The sequence below is a fragment of the Chlorocebus sabaeus genome, chromosome 1 (genome assembly GCF_047675955.1).
Source record: "Chlorocebus sabaeus isolate Y175 chromosome 1, mChlSab1.0.hap1, whole genome shotgun sequence".
Classification (NCBI taxonomy): domain Eukaryota; kingdom Metazoa; phylum Chordata; class Mammalia; order Primates; family Cercopithecidae; genus Chlorocebus; species Chlorocebus sabaeus.
In genome coordinates this window covers 5,791,178-5,814,542 of record NC_132904.1, presented here as the reverse complement: position 1 = coordinate 5,814,542, position 23,365 = coordinate 5,791,178, and the positions used below count along the sequence as shown (strand labels likewise).

Here is a 23,365-nt window from a genome sequence, read left to right as displayed (position 1 = left end):
ACTTAGCTGAGTATGGTGGTGTGAGCCTGTAGTTCCAGCTGCCTGGGAGGATTGCTTGAGGCCAGGAGTTTGAGGCTGCAGTGAGCTATGATCGCACCACAGCATTTTTAATCATTTTTAAATATATGAAGAGAACATCCATGCAATCACAGTCTTCAATTCTAGTTTCATCAGTGGCTGGGGCCGGGCAGTGCTCCCTGCTGCTCTGCAGCCTCTGCTGGGGGCCGGGGTCGGTCGCAGGATGGAGGCAGGGCTGGGGGAAGATGCCGCTCGGTGCTTCCTCCCTCCTCTGAGGCTATCAAAGGACTCCTGGAGAGAGAGCGTAGCAGGGAGACCGCAGAGCCGGCCCCATGCACAAAGCTCCGCACGGCTTCACGGGGCCCCAGCTGTGCCCAGGTGCCTTCCTAAAGAGCGCGCCGCCTGCAGAACGGGAGGCCTCCTCCCTGCTTGTCTTCTGCCCCCTCCTGCTCTCTGGATCCTCTGGCTGCTCTCATCGTCTTATCCCGGATGAGGGTTCAACCTTTGAAGTCCCTAAGACAGTGTATTAATTGACTCCATACGATAACTTCTTATGGTTTTAAGCCGCGCCCCCGCTGAAAAGGGAACCGTGCTGGCAGAACTTCAGGTCCTGGTGAGAGGTTTGTAAGGGGATAAAAGCATCCAAGCCGGATGGAAAATACACCAAGCCTTCTGCGGACCTTCCGCCGCCAACAGCACCTTCTCTCCTAAGGATGCTCCCGGGCTGCCAGACTTTCTGTGCAATGCGCAGCCTGTGTTCACTGAGAGGAAAGAGCGATTTCAGTGCGTGTCATTCCAAACAACGATTGCTTCTCCGTGTCTATGAAAAAACAAGTTTTTTTTTTTTTTTCTTTCGGATAAACAAAACAAAAAACCAAAACCAATAGATAATTTAACCTTAATCACAAAGGTGGTCCCAGTTATTTAATAGGTATGGAGTAGAAAGATACGATTAAGGCTGGGTACGGTGGCTCACGCCTGTAATCCCCGCACTTTGGGAGGCCGAGGGGGGCGGATCACCTGAGGTCAGGAGATCCAGACCGGCCTGACCAACATGGTGAAACCTCATCTCTACTAAAAATACAAAATTAGCTGGGCGTGGTGGTGCATGCCTGTAATCCCAGCTACTCAGGAGGCTGAGGCAGGAGAATCACTTGAACCCAGGAGGCGGAGGTTGCAGTGAGCTGAGATTATGCCATCACACTTCAGCCTGGGCAACAGAGTGAGACTCCATCTTAAAAAAAAAAAAAAAGATATGGTTAAATTTGCACAGCTACACTCTCAAATAAGAACATGATACGTTAATTTGTATATTGCTTTAAAATAGCACTGGCTCTCCACCAGACACACAAAAGATGTGATTTTCCAGCTTTACAGTCATTTTCTGTACAGTCTCTGGTCAGCATAGTGGCTTTATTCACGTCTGTATCTCGGCTTTCACTTCTCAGACGGGATCCTCTGCAAGTGGCACCTACTCAGCAAGTTCTTCTCTGCTGGAAGATCCTGCAGGGCTCATGCCTGCTCAGGTTGGCTCTTCCCTCACCTCCAGGCGTTAGCTCAAGTGCACCTGGCCACAGTCAGTGCATCCTTGGCCAGCGCAGGCTCCTTCTCCATAGGAGCCCGGGATTCAGGGTGAGCTCCCGTGTAATGTGGGGGGCCTGTATCCCCAGCCCCCCACTGAGTTCCCTGCTCACACTTCCTACAGGCTCTGCGGGTGGGCCATACCTGGTTCAGGATCTCCCTAGGCAGCCCTCTGCCTCAGGAGAATGCTGGAGGACACTGTTCCCTTTTCCTCCCTCCACTCGGTGCCTCAGGGCTGTGCTGAGGTGCCTGAACCCTTAAGGTGTGGCTGGTGCCAACTGAGACCTGCTGTGAATACAAGACACCCTGCATTTCAAATATGGGGTACACACAAAGGAATGTGAAATCTCAATCATTTTCATTATGATTACACATTGAAACGATGGGATAAATAAAAGATTATTAAAACGAATTTTATCTGTTCCTTTTCAAATTTTAACATGTAGCTACTGGAAACTTTAACATTACTCATGTGGCTGGCAGATCTTGCTGCTGGCTGTGCTGCCGAGAGGGACAGCAGGATGGAGGCAGCCCCCACAGAGGCAGCTCCCAAAGTCCCCATTTCCAGGTCACCTTCCAGCTCCCAGGGGTGAAGGGGGCCAGGTGGCTTCTCCAGCAGGGCGCCTCCCTGTTCGCCACGATGCTGACGGGACCGAAAGCACACACGGCAAGTGGGGAGTATGGCTGGCTGAGGGTTCCCCGTGTCACAATGCATGTCTTTACCTCTGGTTTTCTGCCACAGACTCTGGATCCCAAGGGTCCAAAGGGAATTGCAAAGGGGAAGAATTCAGTCTTCCTTTTCTCCTCTGTGGCTTCCGGTGGCTGTGTTTGCAACTAGACTGTTCCAGACACAGCTCCACAAAAGACTGCTTCCTCCCTGGTTGCTTGCTCACTTATGTGCCCAGTGCCTGGGCCCGGCAGCCACACTTCTGTCTCCGCTGCATTTGTACTTGAGTTTCCTAAACACCCTCTAAGTGGCCAACACTATTAATGAATGCAGAAACATGAAAGAATATTCTCTCAATACATTTCAGGGTGGGTACTCATCAGATGAACACATTTTCAGTTACTAAGTTAATGACAACAATTGAAGACATTGGAAATTTTTATTCATCTTTGCTTTACAACAGAACCGAAAGCGTCAACTTAATTCATTTTACCTGCTGGTTTCTGCAAGCTAGTTATGTGAACCATATTTTACAAATAATAATAATATTACAACAATAATTATGGAGAAGTTAATTGGATAATAGAGCTTTTCCACAATTCAAGTAGAAACACCGAAGAAACTAGATAATTTTAAGTCCGCTAACTCAAGACATGCTGGTGCAAGCCTGGCCTGTGAGGCCCCATTGCTTGCGTCTCTTGGGGGCCTTAGGAAAGACTGACAGTTTGCGTGCCTCTGGGGAAATGTCTACACTACAGAAAATCTTTGGGTGTTCAGTAGTTCTCCAGAGATTTTAAGTGGTATCATAACAGCCTATCTGGAGAACTTATTTCTAAATAATTTGAAAAACAAACAAGAAACCATTAGGGTTTTTATGCAGAGCAGCCTCCAGAGCAACATTCTCCAAGAGGAAGAATCGACCGGAGTGAGCTCTCCTCAGGGCCTGCTCTGCCCTCCCCTGCCCTGCTCTGCTCTCTGCAGGGCCTACTCTGCCCTCCCTTGCCCTGCTCTGTTCACAGGGCCTGCTCTTCCCTCCCCTGCCCTGCTCTGCCCGCCACTGCCCTGCAGACACTCTCCCAGGACTATGGGAACCCAAGCTCTCTCCTCTGGGCCAGACAAACGGTGCTCAGGCCACGCACCTCCTCAGAAAAGGGGGCACGGGTTGGCATGTCTTCAGAGAGCTCTGAGTAAACTCCCCGGGCCCAGGGATGCAGGGGAGTCTGGTGGTTGCTGCAGAGCCGACTTCACGTTCCCCTAAACAACCTTTCTAAACTAGAGATTTCTAGACTAAGACAAAATCAACACGCATTCACACTTTATACTCTACTGTACTCTACTCCATTTTCAACCCCTTGGATTTAAACTCAGTGTGGAGAATCTGTGACAAGCACCTTCCAAATTCCTCCAGGATCATCTGCTCTGCCAGGCACTTGGAGCAGTGTTCTTTCTCGGCCTCTTCTCCCTGAGCCAGCAGGCAGGCGCACGTGGCCTCCACCACCTCCCAGGAGATGCATGAGGAAGGCCGCCTGTCAGAAACAGAGCAGTTAAAGGCCGCTCAACAGCGCATGGTTTCTACCTATAGTACTATTTATATTCAACAGAACATTGCTTGTCCACACTATTTTAAAGAACATCGTCCACTAAAACCTAATGTTGTCTTCCTCATACTGGAAACTATTAGGCCAGGTACAATGGCCTGTAATCCCAGCACCTTGGGAGGCCAAGGCAGGAGGATGGTCTGAAGCCAGGAGTTTGAAACCAGCCTGGGCAACAAAGTGAGACACTGTCTCTTTTTTTTTTCTTGTTTTCTTTTTCTTTTCTTTTTTTTTTTTTTTGATACTGAGTCTTGTTCTGTCACCAGGCTAGAGTGCAATGGCACGATCTCAGCTCACTGCAACCTCCGACTCCCTGGTTCAAGTGATTCTCCTGCCTCAATCTCCCAAGTAGCTGGGATTATAGGCATGTGCCATGATGCCTGGCTAATTTTTGTATTTTTAGTAGAGATGGGGTTTTGCCATGTTGGCCAGGATGGTCTCAATCTCCTGACCTCATGATCTGCCCTCCTCAGCCTCCCAAAGTGCTGGGATTATAGGCATGAGCCACCATGCTCGGCCGACATCCTGTCTCTTAAAAAAAAAAAAAAAAAAAAGAAAGAAAAGAAAGAAAGGATTAACTGCTTTTAGAATAACAACACAGAGGACAAGTAAATCTGTCAGTTTTTGACATCCCTCTCATGGCAGGTTTGAAATTTCCTCAAAATTAGATCCACTGACAAACCCAGAGGATCCCGGGCTGCAGAGTCAAGTACGTGGACCAGGTGGGAAATTGCGGAAGCAGGACTCTCAGCTGAGGCAGGGCATGGGGACAAGCCAGGCAGCTTTGCTCTGAGTCCTGTCCATGCTGGGTGTCCGCCTTTCCCCCCCACAGGACCATGTGCAGCCAGAGAAGGCCAAGTGTTCTGAGGACTCGTCCGTCAAGCCTTGGGGTCCTGCTGTCAGGATGGCCTTCCCCCTCAATGCCGCTTGGAGCTGTGAAAGAGGTTCTGAAGGACAAGTTGCACCGTATCACACAGGACCAGCTATTCTCGTGGCTGAGCTCAGCGGGCAACTGTGGCTCAGTTAGACAGCGACCCAGGTGGTGCTAAGTTGACAAATTTTCAGGAAAACTTTATAAAAGATTAAAAAGTTTGGATTATAAAAATAGAGCAAAATGTTGGATTAAAGTCTGTCTATAAAGACAATACACAATGACTTTGGTTGAAGAAGAAGACAGGGTTGCCCTTGGGAAAAGAAGGGCCGTTAACACTGCAAGACCAGGCTCTAGTGCACAGGCCCCTGCCGGACTCCAGGGAACACACATCCTGCTACAGGCGATGACATTTGCACACATCACTTCAGACAATGCAGCCAACTTTTGGTCAATTTTTACTGAGAAAGACCTCTGCAGGTCGGCTGGGTGCGGTGGCTTACGCCTGTAATCTCAGCACTTTGGGAGGCAGAGGTGGGTGAATCACCGTTCAGGAGTTCGAGACCAATATGGTGAGCTCCCATCTCTACAAAAAATAGAAAAATCAGCCAGATGTGGTGGCATGTGCCTGTAGTCCCAGCTACTCAGGAGGCTGAGATGGGAGGATCACTTGAACCTGGGGAGGCTGAGGCTGTATGAGCTGTGATCGCACCACTGCACTCCAGCCTGGCCACTGAGTGAAAACGCTGGTCTCAAAAAAAAAACACAAAAAGCAAACAAACAAACAAAAAACACACCCCTGCAGGTCACAGTCATGAGTATTTCTGATACCCTCTAACCAAATAAGCATGAATTTGGCTTTGCAAAATATTAATTAATGACATCTGGTACTTTATCTTGATTGACCATTACACTGAACTCAAAGAAGTTTTTTTTAAACAAATGAATGGAATCTAAGAGATAGTAAAATTATGACTCAACCTTTGAGAACTACTAGGATTACAATGTGGCTTTAAAACTGATAAATGCAAAATTATCCAACTAATCCAGATCCACAGTCGCTTAGTAAGGAAAACAACTTGGACCAAGCACAGCTCTTTGCTGCCACTTCCCACAATAAAGGACAGGGAGGTACGCGCTGTCTTTGCTGCCCCGGGTCGGTGTGGCTCTGTATTAACGCAAAGGCAGTGTCAGAACTCTGCTGGCCCTGCTGGTGATCCTGGCAGCAGGGCTCTTTCATCCGGTACAAAACAGGAGTAACTCACAGAGTGAGGATGAAAAGGCCGAGCCGAGAAGACAAAGAGGACAAAACAGGTTTCCGCAGCAGGGCCTCTAAGGAAACACAGTCGCCACCCAGGATTAGCCCATGGAAGGAGGAACGGCTTCCCTCTGCCCCCTGAACACACGCCCGCCCCTGCAGGCTCACACATTCTTTCCAGTGTATAAATTGTCCTTAATTCTCCTCTCAAATTAACCTCTGTTCCCTCTATTAGCAGAGGTTAGTTCAAAGTACCTACCTATCCTGACTGAATTTTGGAAGTCCTGAAAATTTCGCTGGTGGCAGATGGCGACTGCCTTCCAAACCTCCAGGCTGCACGTAGTTTGGCGTGCTCATTAGTGTCTTTCGTTCTGGGCTTTCTTCATAATTTTTGCAACCAATGCATTTGCAAATAGAAGAACACATAATTTTGGCCTGGTAATACAAAATGCTTCAATAAAATTAGGTTGTCCTACAAGTCATCAAAAACTGACAAATTCTATTTGGACCTTAAATAATTCTTTGCGTATATTTGCCCACGAGAGAGAGAGAGAGAGAGAGAGAGAGTGAATGTGTGGGTGAGAGCGTGTTGAACGTGTATGAGTGTGTGGAGTGTGTGTATGTTGACTGTGAATGTGTGAGTGTCTGTGTTGAGTGTGAATGTGTGGGTGAGAGTGTGTGTTGAGTGTGTGTATGAGTGTGTGAGGTGTGTGTCGAGTATGCGTGTGTGTGCATATGAGTGTATGTGGGGTTTGGGTATGTATGTGTATATGTGTGAGTGAATATGAATGTGTGTGACTGAGTGTGTGCGTTTGAGAATGTGTGTGTGTGATCTGCAGTTTTCATCACACGCTGCTGTTGAATGAGATGCAGTAGTCTTGCTGCTGACAGAGCAGAGGCCGAGTGTGTGGGTTTGAGTCCCAAGCACAGAGAGGGCCTTGCTCTCCCTTCTCCAGCAGGGAGCCAATAGGCTGCTTCGTTTGACTTGTTTTGAAGAAAGCCTGCCTTAGCTGACTATAAAACTCTAGCTTATGGTTCTCTTTCAGCATGGGAGGCTATTATGCTGTTTCTATGGGTGCAGAGAATGTACAAGAGAGTAGAATTCGAAACCTGCCCAAGAGCAGGTCTGTGGCTGGGAGCCTCAAGGGAGACCTCTCCTGCTGCCTTGCGGTTGGATTTTGTTTCAAGCTTTTCCTGGCAATGTGATGCTCAGGGGACCGGCGTGTCCCATCTGTACCCAGCAAGCCCCTTCTTGCCCCCTCATGCCAAATCCTGACCAAGAGCTGGCACTGCCAATCACTATGGTTTTTGGCTTTCTCTCTCCTTCAGGCCCCTGGGGATCTTCCTTTGTTCTTTCCAGCTGAGAGATGCATCTTCAGGGGGATGTGTTCTGTTTCATCTGCACCTCTGGGTGTTTTGAAGCAGGAGGCTTTTCAGAGTTTCTAGTCTACACAAATGCCAGAGACTAAAGGACAGTGCTATTTTCCTGTGAGGCTGCACATTCTGTGGGCTGTGCCCAGCATAGGCTTGGCCTTGGGGAAATGGGCTGAGCCGTAGTTTCGTGGCAGCCAGTGAGGGTGTTTTGCAGGACACAGGAGCTACTGCGAGTGCGGTTGGAATTGGTTCCTCGGGGGTGATGTCACTCCGTTTCAACTGTGCATCTCTGTCATGTTTTGACTGTGTTTTCCACCTCTTTGCTGGGGACTGTGGGGTCCACCTTCCCAGGTCTTTCAGTGCATGTCTCCAGAATCAGGAGGACTATTCTCATGCCTGACCCTCTGTGACAGACAGCCTTTGAAAAGTATAATTCACAGGAACCCCCAAAAGACCTCAAGCAAACCAAAACAGAGGTTTGTAAGGAAGGTTTGCTCAGCTGCTCCCCTGATAGGGCCTAAGGGTTCCCTCACTTTCTCTTTCTTCCTTTCCCTCAACACAAAGGAAAAGGAAAAGAGAAAGAGCAAAGAGAGGTGAAACAGCGACAGCACTGAAGGGGAAAGTGGGTCCCTCTGCTGTCATTACATCTTTGGGAAAAGAAAAAGCTTCCATCCAGGCTGTGATCTGCAGCTTGCTTTGTTAGCCTCCCTCCATTGGCTTCGGCTGACTGTCCATTCTGGTCTCTGATGGGCCTGTGAGCCAGGGAGGAGCTACCCTTGGTCAAAGCACCAGGTGAATGGATGTCTGGGGACAAGCGACACAGGGACCAGGAACAGACTGAGTCTTTGAGACCAAACTGTCCCCCACGGCCCCACCTAGAGCACTTGGGCTTTGCTCAGGGAAGAAGAGGCACGGCTACCCTCTGGGAGCCTCCACCCTGCTGGAGGACCAGCGTGGATCAGTGGCCGCAGAAGGACAAAGCCACGCAGAGGGCACCCTTATTGGGTACTCAGGGCTGGGCTCAGGGGAAGCAACATGCTCCAAAACAGCCCTTGGTGAATTGGCCTGGTTCACAAAGCTCAGCTGGTATTTGGGAAATTAATTCAGATTAATGTAAGTGCCCTTCTAGAAACCCTGGAAGAAAAAAATAATTATATTTATCTTTTTAAATTACAGCGAAGTTTTTTTAACCACAAAAGTTACTCAAAATATTTACCTGTGTTTTTTGTTAGTGAGTTAGGGAGCTGGGCACTAACCTCATAGCACTCGCAGTAATTCTTCAGGCAGCCCGACCTCCTGCAGTTGCACCCTTTGTTATGCCGGGGCTTGACATCGCCCAATTGGCCTTTCCCAATTTTTGGCTGGAAAGCTTCTGGATTTCTACCAAGACATGCCTAGGGTAGAATGGGAAGCTCCATCAGGATGGATATTATCATTCAAAACTCAGCTCAATGAAGGGCATCTCATTTGAATCTGGTAGTTGTTGTAAAAGCTGCCACAGTAAGCAGTGACTCTCTTTACATGGTTCAGAAGGTGCAGCCCCTTCTTGTTTGATTTCAATTTGTTTCCATACACAAAAAGGTATATTGTAGCTAAGGTTTCTTCATGTTTTGTTTCCTGAGTTTCCAAGTCTTACATATTTACTGTAAAAAAAAAATAGATGGTAAAGATGCAAAGAAAATAATTATTTCCGTGTGGACACGTTTCCATCCAGCATGTCTGGGGCCCTCTTTCCTAAAATGGTTGAGACCGTGGACCATACTAGCAGCTCACACTGCCTCAACACACCGTGTGCCGGGCGTCTTTCCATGGGATTTATATAGATATGCCCTCTCATGTCATCCTCAGCAACCTCGGGAAGTAAAATCATCTACTGTATGATTGTTCTATACATGGAGAAACCCAGGCACCGAGAGGTAAAAAACTGCAAGTAAGTGGCAAGATCTTGATTCAAAGTCCCCGTGCTGACTTCAGAGCAGGTCTCAACCGTTGGGCCATGCCTTTCTCAAGCAATACACACAATTTGTTATCCAGGTCTATTTGTCGTCCCTTTTTAATCTATCTATACACACAAATACATACATATCTTTACATACAAAACGATTCAATGCTCTTTGTAAAAATTCAAACAATAGAGAGGTCACAGTGGAAGTCCGTGGCCTCCCTTCCCCCTCCTGGGGTTGACATTTGGAATCGGTGCTATCCAGTAGCACAGCCCCCAGCACAAGGCCATCGCTGCACAATGTGCTGCTGGACAGCCCCAGCCTGCGGTGCGTGGCTTTAGGCAGTTTCACGGATCACTGAAGTGTGACAGGCAGTGGAGGCACATATCTGCAGCTGTGGCATGATGATCTTGTGCATGTGCGCATACCTGTGTACCTGCGCACACCTGTGTACCTGCTACCAAGGTCAAGTTAGAGGACAGGCGGCCCCACAGGCTGCCTTGTGACTCCTCCCCAGTGGTGCACCCCCGCGGGGAATGCTATTCAGACGTAGAGGGCTTTAGGTTTGCCTATGCTGGTGCCGCAGGAATCCCACAGCTTGTACTCCTGCGTCGGCTGCCTCCCTCAGATAACAACTGGGAGGTCCGTCCACACTGCTGCGCTTAGCTGTAGCTCCTGCTTTTCAGCAATGTGTGGATTCATCCATTCTACCACAGATGGATGTTTGGGCTATTTCCAGTGTCTGGTTACTCTGAATGAAGCTGCATGAACATTCCTGTATAAGTCTCCTGGTGGACACTGGTGCTCGTTTCTATTGGCTATATTTTTAGGAAGGAAATGGCTGGATCATAGCATACACACAGGTTTAGTTTTTGTAGCTATTGTCAAACAATTTCCCAAAGTGGTTGTGCCCCTTTATATTCCTATCAGCAATGTATGAGAATTCTAACCCTTTTTGGTTTTATAGTTTTAATTGTAGATAGTACTCTTTATCCCTAAACAAAATGTACTCAAGTTTACATGCATGACAATTTTCTTCTGTCCTATGGATCTGGCTATATCAAAATTGGTAAGATATTTCAAGTCCTTTATCCATAATTCAAGAGGAGAATTAAATTATTTTAGAAAACAATGCAGAGAGCAGCCACACCCTTATAATTGTGTCCTATTTGCACAGGACAGTCTCAGGTCTACAGTCGATGGCTCTCAATTTCCCTTCGTGAATGAGTGGGCACTGGAAGTGTCTCCCTGCAGTGGGTTGACAACCCTGAGCCTAACTGTCCCTCCCTTCTCCCTGATTATCTTTTGTGCCTACAGAGAGGGATAAAAGCTGCAAGCTCCTGTGTTTAGCCTTCAGCAGAGTGGTCATCAGGGCCATCGAAGTAACCTTTTGCATCCCTGGGAAAACCTAGATTCTTTTCTTCTGGAAACTGAGGGGTGAAATTTAAATTGTTACATTTTACAATTGAAAATGTAGGCTGCCTGAGCACTTTCACCCAGCCTTCTCACGCAGTGGACTGTCTACACGTTTGCGACTACACTGCTCCAGCTCATGCTTATCTGCTATGTGAAATGACCCCAAATGTCTAAACTCCAAGACAAAGTGGACATTCGCATGTTCCTGAATCAGAACCTTCCTAGGCTGCTGCATCTCTGAAGACTTCCCACATAATAAAGGGCAAAAGGCCTTTCTCTGCCTACCACTTTTATAACAGCCGCTTGTCATGGTTCAATACTCCCACCAGCAGGAATCAAGTCGTGTTCAATGTAAATTCTTCAAAACTGTGGGTTTTTTCCAATGAGGAATCTCTGGAGATCATTTTATGAACATCTCAAACAGTTTGAAATGCTTTTAAAATGCATGCATTTAATGGACATTTATTACCTTAATGGCTTTAAACCGTTCAATTTCATGATGCAAGTTATTGCAACAATTATTACAATTGCAGTTGTTGCAAAAGTCCCCATTGGCGAAGCAGTCACAGTACCTGTGAAGGAAAGGACAGAGTGAGTGGCGGCACAGACAGCACAGTCAGTAGTGAAAAGAAGAGCACACACGTATAAGGAAAGAGCAGGCAATGTGCTGCAGTCAGAACACTGAACGCTTTTACAGACGGCTCAGACTCCTTTTTATATGAGAACTAGATCAACTAGGATTGATGCTCACCAGTGACTAACACAGAAGGGTGTAAAACTAGTTAAAACCATTCGTTTCATAATATAGGATTTTGCAAAGCAAAACAATTTCCTGGCAAATCCATTGCCATCCATCAATCCTCCCTGGTCCCTAACTGTCCTCTGCCATTTTCCCAGGAGCACGGTAGGTTGGTGGGCAGAAACATCAAGTAACAAAGAGCTGTCTTCCCACCAACCACCCCAATCCATCCAACATGACTGAAGGTGTGTTCACTTCTTCACGAGACCTTGACTTTGAGTGAAAACTAATGGGACCCAGAGGTGGAACCTGGCCTAGGCCTTATCTCACTTTCATTCTGTGAGGGGGAAGTGAATGGTAGAGGAAATGAACGGATGAGGCGGCTGTAGTCACACCTCTTGGTTGTAATGCGAGGGTTGTTCGGGAATCCTGAGTCTAGTGAAGCCCTTGGAGCGCACACCACCGTGCCCTGTGACTCCTGGGGCCACACAGGTGGGTGGCAGTGCTGTGGCCTGGCTCTGAGGGCTCCCTGGAAAAGCCGGCGGTGCTGGCAGCCGGTCCCCCTCCCACAGTCTTCTAAGACGCCTGCTCCTGCGCTGTAAGGCAGAGGTGTTCACAGGCATGCGCTTTACCCTTCCTGGGTTGGGCAGGGACGACGCTTTCCTTAATTCATGTGAAAATGTAGCATCAAGGCAAGGACTCCTACTGTGCTGCCTATGACCCGTGCCCCAGAGAGCCTGTGGGGCGTTTGTCAGCTACCCCATGGCTTCCCCCTCTGACCAGAGAAGACCCCTGTCGCTGTCTTCTGTGAGCATGGTTCATCGAAAAGAGCTTCCAACTCGTTTTCCACACAGGCTCTGCCTCCCTCTCGCCATGTGCCAGTCAGCTTTGCAAGCCGTAGAGTGGGAGTCATGGTGCTCAGCCTCCCAGTCCCAAAGCGCGGCTAAGGGAAACCCTGGGCGTGTCAAGCTTCCCACAGTGCTGCAGGAACACGGTGAGGGCTGTGCGGGGGACCAGAGGTCTGCAGCAACCTCTCTGGGGCAGAATTCCCAAACACAATACTTTTCATAATTATTATTTTCATATTTTAAAATAATATTTTAATGTCAAGTCAACAGGAGAGTAAAGAGGATCATCAGAGGCCAAAAAGACAAGAAATTGTGGACCCAGAGAGGGAGTTCTGCAGCAGCTGAGTGCTGCCCTGGGGCATCTGCCAGCCCTTCCCGAAGGACCCGGAGCTTGGGTTCCAATGTGCTGCTCGTGCAGGAGACAGGAGACAAAGTCTGGGCTGTCAAAGGTGAGCATGAGACCAGAGACCCCTCATCAAGTGTGGATCCCTGAAAGGCGAGCTCCCCAAGGAATGAATTATTAGAGACAACTCCACTCCACAAGAGGCGAGAGGAGAGACACATCCCCTGCGGGGGGAAAGGGGAACTATAAAGGTCTCTCCCGAGCCTGCAAGTCATGCAGATGGAGAGAAGGGAAAGGGGACAGTGACAGAAGGTTTGGACGCCAGACAGCAGAGGGGTAAGAGAACTGGTGTGGCGGACTCAAGAATGCTGAACCCGAAGTCAGCAGGAAAGAGCTGGGAAGGAGCTGTGGAAGGCTCTGGAATGGGCAGCACCAGGTTCTTCCATGGGAGAGAAAAGCCAGGTGACATAAGTAGAGAACCAGGGGGATTCTCTGCAGGAAGGCACTAGTCCCCAGACTCCTCCTCCTTCCTAAGTGGCAGAGACTACAAGTGACTCTCTTGGAGCAAAACCATTGGGTGTGGGATATGATAATGAACAAATCCAAGAAAAGTGAATGTTGAGACCCCTAGGTTTCTTCTACTCAGCTTCTAGCATTCTAGCAGGAGACTAGAAAAGCTTCTTCTGAGGACCCTGACCAACCCAGGAGAAAATATCTAGAATCTGACATTGAGTTTTCCCAATAAAATAGCTGAGTGACCACCCTGTGGTGGAGCTACAGTGAGCAAGCCCTCAGCAGTGCACCTGCAGCCCCAGTCAGCCCACCCCTCACCTACAGCCCCCAGGGAGCCCACCCCTCACCTACATCCCCCAGGGAACCCACCCCTCACCTACAGCCCCCAGGGAGGCCACCCCTCACCTACAGCCCCCAGGCAGCCCACCCCTCAGCTACAGCCCCCAGGCAGCCCACACCTCATTCTTAAGTGTAAGCCAAGTGATGCCCAGGGATCCGCAGACACATTAGGAAATCTTCCAGGGTATGAAAGACAGAGGCCCAGAGAAATGGACCGTGCATGGAAAAGAAAACTAGGAGAAAGGTGGTATCAACAGCCTTAGAGAGACTAAGAAAAATTATTGATCTATGAAACAGGAAAACGATTCTTATAAAAAATCTCAGGATACGAAAAAAGATGTTTTAGGAAGCAAAAAAGTAATCACAGTGATGAAAGACCTAGAAAGTATGAAAACTAGAACTAATCAGAGGAGAAAGCAACAGTGGGCCAGACTAGAAAATCCAACATTTATGCAGTAAGAGTTCCAGAAATACTGAATATTAAGAATGAAGGGGATACAATAATTCCAGAACATTTCCCAGAACTCAAGGCCATGAGTTTCTGAAGGGAAAGGACCCACCTTGGGCTCCGCACAGTAGCTAGAAAAGAGACTGGAACCAAGACAGCATGAGCACATTCTGCAGCACCGGGAATAAGAGATGATCCTCTATGTTTCTAGAAAGAATAAAACAGTTTTCATACAGAGGATCAAGAAAAACACGATGTCAAAATTCCACCAGCAACATTGGAAGCTAGAAGAAATGCAGCAAGGCCTTCAAACGTCCAAAGAAAAACTATTTCCAACCTCAAGTTCTACTCCCAATCTGAATTATCATCTAACCATGAGGATAGACTAAGATATTTTTCGACACATAAGGTCTGAAAAAATTACATCCCACATACTCTTCCTCATGGAAGCTACTAGAGAAGGCACTGTGCCAAAATGAGGCTGTGAATCCCACGAGGAAGATGCGGGCTCCAGGAGTCAGGATCCCAAACATGAGAAAGAAGCTGGCGAACCCCTCAGCATGATGGCAGAGTGGAGTCCAAGACAGGAGCTGCACGCCGGCCTGGAAACAAGCCGCAGTCAGGCAGCTCGGGAAGAGCCTTCACGACAGGACTGACAGTGCCCCCATGTCTGGGCATGTTGAGAAGACCGTTACACAACCAGAGGAGAGGTGAGGGTTACGTTAGTGTTGTGTGCATAGAAGACTAAGTACTGGGTATGAACAGGAAGGGAAAGGTAAAGAAGTTCAGGAAATGATAATTCATACAGGCTCAGCAGGGACCAGAGTTTTCATCGTCATAAAATGTAAAGACTCAATGCTAATCTAACCAAGTCTATCTCACGTCTGGGTGTGGGAAATGTGTGTGCTGGGAGGGGTTGGTATGTGAGTGGGAGAGGAAATAAAGCTAAATCCACATTTCCCATGGTACAAAAACAATAGATCACACCAAACTGAAAAGCCGAGGAGTAATTCAGACCTGTTATTTATACCTATGGAAGCAAATATTAAAGATTCAGTTAAAAGAGCTGAAAGTTCCTGGAGGGCAGAAGACAAGGAACAATAGTCAGGGCACTACTATTTTTTGTCACAAGCCTGGTACAATTATCTGGCTCTCTAAACTATGTGTGTGTGTGATTTGGATAAAAATAATAAACTGAGATTAAGAAAGAATAAAAGATAAAGAGATTAGTCTAGATGCAGCACAGAAAGACAGACCGCAAATATACAAGAGAAGTTAAGAGAAACAGTCAAGGGTTAGAGGGGCTAATGTGTCTGTCTGATGAGCATGACGGAAGGAGAGAGGAGAGAAAACGGGGGAGAGGCATCTTTGGAGTGAGGATATCCATGAGTTTTCCAGAACTGACGACAGCTGTGGATGCTTAGATTTAGGAAACCTAATGAACTTTAAGAAAGACAAACAAAAAGAAAAACCAAAGGCAAAAAGAAAATCTCAAATGCACCAGAGAACAAAGATACATTACCTAGACTCACAGCTGACTTCTTGTTAGATATAATGGGAAACCGCAGACTATTTTCAAAGCATCGGCAGAAAAAAACCTGACAACCTAGAATTATATACCCAGTAAAAGTGTGTTTACTCACCAAGGTCCAGGCTAGGCACATTTCTTTTTTTCACTGTATACTCTTTTGCTGAGTGATTTTATCAACTCTTGCTTTTGAAGATTTTAATCTTTTGAAGATTTTAAAATCTGTTTTCACCAAACCTGTTCTCTGTCTCACACTCCAGACCCTAAAATCCTTATTGTCTCCTTTCCCAAATGAAAGGGTGGGCTGTCCACATGTGTTTTTATCATTCCTCATCTCCCATTCATCCTTTAACCTATTGCATTCAGATTTCTTCCTCCTGCCCACAGACTCTCAAAGGCAATCAACCAGCTCCTTATTGGAAAACCCAGGGCTCTCTTCACCCTTCTTGAGAGCTTTGGACCCTACTGTGTTCCAGAACCACATCCCAGCTTCCAGTCAGAAATCTCTACCTTCGATTCAGCATGTCCAGCCCTCCACCCACGGTCTTCACCTGCACCCCTTGCACTGTTCCAGCTGCTCTCTCCTCCTGTGCCTGCTCTCCATCCATGGTGTTACCATCTGCCCAGTAACACAGCCCCTGTGTCAGTTCTGACAATTACCTTGCTCTCTTTCCCCATATCCAAGGGTTGCCAAATCTACTGATTCTGGCTCAGAAATATCTTTTATTAATTTTATTTTTGATAAATATAAATCATATTTATTGTGGAATTTTAAAAAATACAAATAAGTAAAAAGAAACAAATTACATCCAATCTGAATCTCATTCCCTAGAGATGATCATTTGGTGAATATATTTCAGACTTTTTCTGTAAAACTATACATACTGAAATAAGTATATGTTGTTTGGTTACAGATTATATGTAAACAAAAATAAGATATTATACAAACTGTTTCAGTGTGCTTTTATTACTTATCAATATAAGTAATATAGATAACATCTTGCTTTTATTACTCATCAGTATGTTATGAATGTTTCCCGTGTAAATAGATTTATATACCATTTTAATTGCTGTACATACCCCATACTATAGCAGCACCTTGATTTATATAAAAATTCACTTTACACTGAACATGTAGATGTTTTATATATCGTGGAAATAGAAACAATACTGTAGTAGTGGTGTTGTTCTTCTTTATTTTCCTGGAACCATCCACCCTCCCTCTCTTGCCGCAGGGCCTTTGCACCTGTGGTTTCCTCTGCCTACAACACTCTTAGCATCCACTTTCAATCCACCTCCACCCAGTGAATTCCCCCTAATCCAAATACACCTCCTCAGGGAAGTCTTCCCTGACTGCCATGCTTGCTCAACACATCCCACCCCCTCAGCCCATTACTGCTCCTTTGCCACATATTCCACAGTTCCACTGTGACCTTTAATTACGTGATGATTCATACGAGAATAATCACTTTAGACTGTGAGTGCTGGGAGGGAAGGGACCATAACTCTCTTGCTCACTGCGGTCTTTCCTGTTCCTGAGATCATGGGCATTCAAAAATATTTATGGAATGAATGAATAAATGAGTGAAAAAAATGATACAATGCATATGTTGGAAATGTCTCGAATCTGTGTTTTTTTCCTTCATTGTTACCACCCCTGCCTGGGTTCAGGTCTGTGCTCCTGCAACAGCCTCCTAATTAACCTCGCTTTCAACTTCTTCCACTTTGCCATTAGCACTAATTTTCCAAAACATAAATCAGACAAAAGTAAGCAGAGAAAAAGCAGTAATCAGAAAACGCAAAATAAGATGGTATCGTACATTCCTAGCGAGGGTGTAAAATGGTATGGCCACTATGGAAAGATACTGTGGTTCCTCAGAAAGTTACTGTATGATCCACAATTCCACTTCTGGGTATGTATGCAAAAGAAGTGAAAGCAAGGACTCGACCAGATACTTGCTACAGCATTAGGGTAAACAAAACGTGGTTCATCCGTACAATGGGATATTATGCAGTCGCAAGAAGAGAGGACACTGTGACACATGCCACAACATGGACGGCACTTTAGAAACGCTGTGCTAAGTGAACTAAGCCAGATACAAAGGGACAGAAATTGTATGAGTCCATTTATGTGAAGGACTTAGAAGAGTCAAAAGAAAGAAAGTAAAATAAGGGTTACCAGAGACTGGGGAAAGGGGATGATGGAGAGTCTGATGGGTACAGAATCTCTGTTTGGGATGATGAAAAAGTTCTGGAAAAATTCAGTGATGGTGGTTGCGTGACACTGTGAATATATCTCATGCCACTGAATTGTATACTTTAAGGGTTTAAAACAGCAAATTTTATGTTATGCATATTTTGCCACAATCTTAAAAGACAAGGCACAGAGCAGAATGTATGGAATGCTGCCATCTGAATGGGGAAAAGGAACCTAAATAAAAGTTAAAACTTCAAAAAACAATAAGTTGCTACAAATAAGTCCCTATGTGTCAATAATCAGACAAAGAATGCAAATAGATTAAAGAAACCTACTGAACATGGGTTATTAGATTTGCTTTTCAAAAAATTCAGCTATATTTAGCTTACAGAAGACACACCTAAAACAAAGCTGCCACACAGAAAGTGCAAAACTAAAGGAACATTCTAAAGCCTAACTCACTAGTACTGCACTGGAAAAGAAAACACGGTGCAGCAACATTACCGTCAGACAGGAAAGAACTGAAGGCAAAATGCACCAAGATACAGAGGCATAGTCATTAACAACTGATGGAATAATTCACCAAGAAGATGTAACAATCACGAATTTGTATGACCTTCATGCTATAGATTTGAAATATATAAACCAAAATAGAATTAAGGAAAAAGGAGACAAATTCATAATCTTAAGTGAGGGATCTCAACACATCTTTATCAAAAACATAAAAATCACACAAAATTGAATAAGCAATTAGCAGATTTAAACAACAAAATAAACCAGTGAATGGATAGATAACTGCCCCCAACAAATAGAGGATATACATGTTTTTCAAATTAATATAGAATATTTTCAAAATTGATTGCGTTAGGTCATAAAGGAAGTGTTCATTAATTTCAAAGAATTGATACGCAGACTACATTGTCTACAGAGTAATTAAATGAAAAAATTAGCAATTAAAATATCATTTAAAAATATATACACATACATACACATACACGTATATAGAATACAAATGTGGACACTATGAAATGTACATCTAAATAACTCATGAGGTAAAGAGAACATTACAATAAAAATGACAAGCTATTTCAAATGGATGATAGTGAAAGTACTGCCTATCAACTCTTGTAAGATGCAGTAAAGTAGTCTATAGGGGTAATTTATAGCTTTAAATGAATTTCCTAAAAAAAAAAAAAAAGATTTTAAAGGTTGAAAATAATAAGGTAAGCAGTTAACACAAAAAGCTAGTAAAACAAGAGAAGGAAATAATAAAGACAGCAGTAAAGAGCAGAAATTAATGTACTTCATGAACCACAGCCAAGAAAATCAATAAAACCAAAAGGTGGTGCTCTGAGAAGGCTGACAAAATAGACAACCTCTCCTGGAATTGATCGAGAAAGTCTAGAAAAGGTCAAAGACCATAATTATAGATACAGAGTTCATCTTTAAATAATAGAATATATGAATAGGAATATATGAATAAATTTGAAAGTTTTGAGAATTCAATACTTTTTAAGAAAAACATAAAATATCAAAATTGGGTCAAGAAGAAACAAAAAAGAAAATATTAACTACAAAAGAAAGTGAATGAGTAACCTATCACCTTCACCACTCCAACTCTGATAGACACCAAACCTAGAAAGTTTCTCAGACAAGTTTTTTCAAATGTTCAATGAATAAATAAATCCTACCTTACCCAAACTTTTTTAGAGGCTAGAGAAAAAGAAGCCAGTGGGGTTGGGATGGGGAAGCCTAACTAATGCATTTTATTAGGCAATACAATATTGATACCAAAATGAAAGAATGTATGAGAAAGAAACATTACAGGTGTATCTCACTTGTGAACAAAGATTCAAAAATCCTAAAGAGCTAAATCTTGCTGTGCATACAAAAGATAATATTAGTATCTTTTGATACTAATATTGATATTATTGATATAGATAACATAATGATCAAATTGGGCTTAATCCCTGGAATGCAAAGGCAGATTAACATTGGAAAGTTTGTTGTCATAGATATATTCTGAGATTAAAAGAGGAAAACAATCTGATCATTTCAACAAATACATAAAAAGGCACTCAATAAAATTCACCAGTCCTTTATTATAATTCTGATAATTATAATAATAGCAAATTCCTTAGGAAACTAGGAATAGAAGGAAGCATCCTTAACCTGAGAAGGGCACGTAACAGAGAAGCCAGTCAGTCCTGCAACAGCCACTTCCCCTTATCCGACAGTGGCAGCAACTGTAGTGGAGCATGTGGTTGGCTCACCTCAAGAGTGCATTTCCCAGCTTCCTATATAGTTGGCCTGACCACATGACTAGGCTCTGGCCAAAGGGCTATCAGTGGAAGTGATTTTGGCAATTGCTGGTCTTGCCATGAAAGGTTAAGGAGTGTGCACTCGCCTTCCTGTTTTCTCTTCCCCAGTGTCTGGAAGATGAATGTAAGGGTAGGGGCTGGTGCAGCCTTCTTAGACCACAAAATACAAGCCCTCCATTGAAGATGTCAGGGCAACTAAGATAGAAATCTGAGACACCACATTAGTCCTGAAATGGTTGTAGTTTTGAGTCTTGGTTATAGCATTTGAGTATGTATTCTACCTAATAATGGCATCTCTCAAAAACCTACGGCAACTATCTTATTTAGGGCAAGGCAAGGCAATTTTAGAAGTATTTAGAATTTAGGAGCAATTCAACAGTGCCCCAAACCAGAACTTCCATTCATCACTATGAGGTTCTAGACAGTATAATAAGGCAAGGAAAAAGGAAAAGAGTACAAAGATGGGGAAGGTATCACAGTCCAATATCTGTGACAAGATCATTGTTTAAATAGAAAGTTGAAGGAAATCCACAGACAAATCATTACAAATAAGCAGCAAGATTCACGCCTGGAGTGAGACTGAGAACCCCAGATCAGACCCATATGTAATCAAACCCTGAGAGCTGATGGGGTTGCACTGCAGATATTGTGGACTGTGTCCGTGTTTTGCCATATATGGTGCTAGACAATTAATTGTCCATATGGAAAAAAATAAAATTTAATCCCTACCTAATGCCATTCATGAAAATCAATTCCAAGTGTTTTAAAGCTCAATGACAAAAGCAGAAATGTAAAACTTTTAGTAGAAATTCTTTTTTTTTTTTTTTTTTTTGAGACGGTGTCTGGCTCTGTCACCCAGGCTGGAGTGCAGTGGCCGGATCCCTGCTCACCGCAAGCTCCTCCTCCCGGGTTTACGCCATTCTCCTGCCTCAGCCTCCGGAGTAGCTGGGACTACAGGCGCCTGCCACCTCGCCCGGCTAGTTTTTTGTACTTTTTAGTAGAGACGGGGTTTCACCGTGTTAGCCAGGATGGTCTCGATCTCCTGACCTCGTGATCCGCCCGTCTCGGCCTCCCAAAGTGCTGGGATTACAGGCTTGAGCCACCGCGCCCAGCCTTTAGTAGAAATTCTAACATCACATTTATCCCACCTTGATCTAGATTGCAGTGAGCATCATTCCATTAAAGGCGCTGTCCTGGAGGTGCAGACTGCCTCAGTGCGGGCACACTGGCAACACTGCAACACTTTTTGGGTCATCCTGCCCTGTGGCTTGCTGAGAGGGTAACGACAATGTTCAAGGAAATACTCATGATACCCTCTGTCAAATTCACTTCCCACAGGCATATTGAATCCTGAAATTTTAGAGTCTTGTGGTTGAAAAGACCTAAAATACAGTTTTTTTTTTTTTTTTTTTTTTTTTTTTAATTGAAATGGGTTCTCACTATGTTGCCCAGGCTGGTCTCGAACTTCTCGGTTCAAATAATCCTCCTGCTTCAGCTTCCCAAAGTGCTGGGACTACAGGTGTAAGCTACCACGCCCAGCTCAATGACATATATTCTAAACTCATTCTTAATTCACTGTCCATCCTGACATATTGCTTACTATAAAACACTTAATAACATTGAATTAAATATTTAAAACCTTTTAGATGGCTATTTGAACTGGTAAAAAATTAAGGAAGCCCAAGAGAGGGCAAAATTCAGAGGGCCAAAACTAAAGCCCGAAGTGACGTCTGAAGCCTCTGCTGATCCCAGCAACCAAAGGCGCTAGTTAACTGCTGTGTGGAGGAGAAAGGGGGAACTACGACAACCCTAACAATGGCAAACACTTACAAGGACATGTGCAATCTGCTGGGCTGTGCTCTAGGTGCTTTACGTATATTAACCCCAGTCAAAGGCACACTCCAGGTAGAAGGTCTGCTGTAGGATCTACACATGGACCAGAACTGCAGAGGGCTCCACCCTAGGAACAAATGCCCTGAAAACAAACGGCAAGGAAATGTGTGTGTGATCCTGGCTGGTGGGAGGGGAGGAGGCTCACTTCAAGTTGAAATCTGAATTCATACTGTGCAGCCTAATAAAAAAATATTAGCCAAAAATTGTAAGTCATCGAAGTTGGAAGTGCCACCAAGCTCCAAGTGGAAGCAAATAAACCTTCTCTGAAGAGCACATTCTCAAAACAAGCCTTGAAGAACTCCCACAGGGAAAGGCCCAGTGATTATAATTCACAGTTTAAAAAAATCACAAAATATGTGAGGTCCCAACCATAAGGGGAAAAATTCAAGAGATGAAACAAACACAGAATGAGACAGAGACTTGACTTTAGTTAGGAGCTACAGAGAAGATATTTAATATTTTTAAATATAAAATAAGAAATCAAAAGTATGAGTAAGCAACAAGAGACTACCAAAAAAATGTCCATCCAGATTTGACCTTCTGCTCCATCAGAATTCTGATGGCAATAATTAATCTAGTTCATCAGAGACAAAAGGCCACGTGAAGAAACAGTATCACAGACTGTACAATCTATGCCTGAAATCTTAGGGTTTGGGCTGGGTGCAGTGGTTTACACCTGTAATACCAGCACTTTGGGATGCCGAGGGGGGAGGATTCCTTGAGCTCAGGAATTTGAGACCAGCCTGGGCAACATAATGAGACCCTACTTCTAAAATAAAAATTTTTTAAAAAGCTGGCCTGTGATCTCAGGAGGTTGAGGCAGGAGGATTGCAGGAGCCCAGGAGGTCAAGGCTGCATTGAGCTATGATCATACCACCTCTCCATATCAATTCATCCAGCCTGGGTGACAGAGTGAGATCCTGTCTCAAAAATAATGAAACTGAGTCTGGATTTTCTTAAAGTCAATCAATATATGAAGGGCTAATTAAAGCTGTCCTAAAAGGCTGAGTGCATTGGCTCACGTCTGTAATTCCAGCACTTTAGGAAGGTGGGCGGATGACTTGAGGCCAGGGGTTCAAGACCAGCCTGGCCAACATGGTGAAAACCCATCTCTACTAAAAATACAAAAATTAGCTGGGCATGATGGTGCATGCCTGTAATTCCAGCTACTCGGGGGGCTGAGGCATGAGAATTGCTTGAACCTGGAAGGCAAAGGCTGCCGTGAGCCAAGATCACACCACTGCAGTCCAGCCTGGGCAACAGAGCCAGACTTTGTGTCAAAAACAAAAACAAAACAAAAAACAAAAAAAAGTCCTAAAAAATATCTACACTCATGGTATAAAACCAATTCTTGCTTTTCTGAGAGGAAGAAAACTCTCTCCATTCTAGTGGACCGTGCTCCTTCTCACTCTATGAAATAATTGTCCAAAAACGTATAATCTAACACTTATAGGCAAACCTCATTTTACTGTA

General features: G+C 44.8%; 1 protein-coding gene across 1 annotated transcript in view; it reads right to left on the bottom strand.

The window, feature by feature from the left end:
* Positions 1-2,597: 2,597 nt before the first annotated feature.
* Positions 2,598-23,365, bottom strand: part of TESMIN (testis expressed metallothionein like protein) — a 48,475-nt gene continuing 27,707 nt past the window's right edge. The window contains exons 7-10 of the mRNA XM_008021186.3: positions 11,193-11,295; positions 8,621-8,758; positions 6,250-6,425; positions 2,598-3,792 (exon numbers count right to left, since the gene is read on the bottom strand). Coding sequence (XP_008019377.1) covers positions 3,600-3,792; positions 6,250-6,425; positions 8,621-8,758; positions 11,193-11,295 — 610 coding nt within the window. The 3' untranslated portion in view covers positions 2,598-3,599. The remainder of the gene's footprint in view (positions 3,793-6,249; positions 6,426-8,620; positions 8,759-11,192; positions 11,296-23,365) is intronic.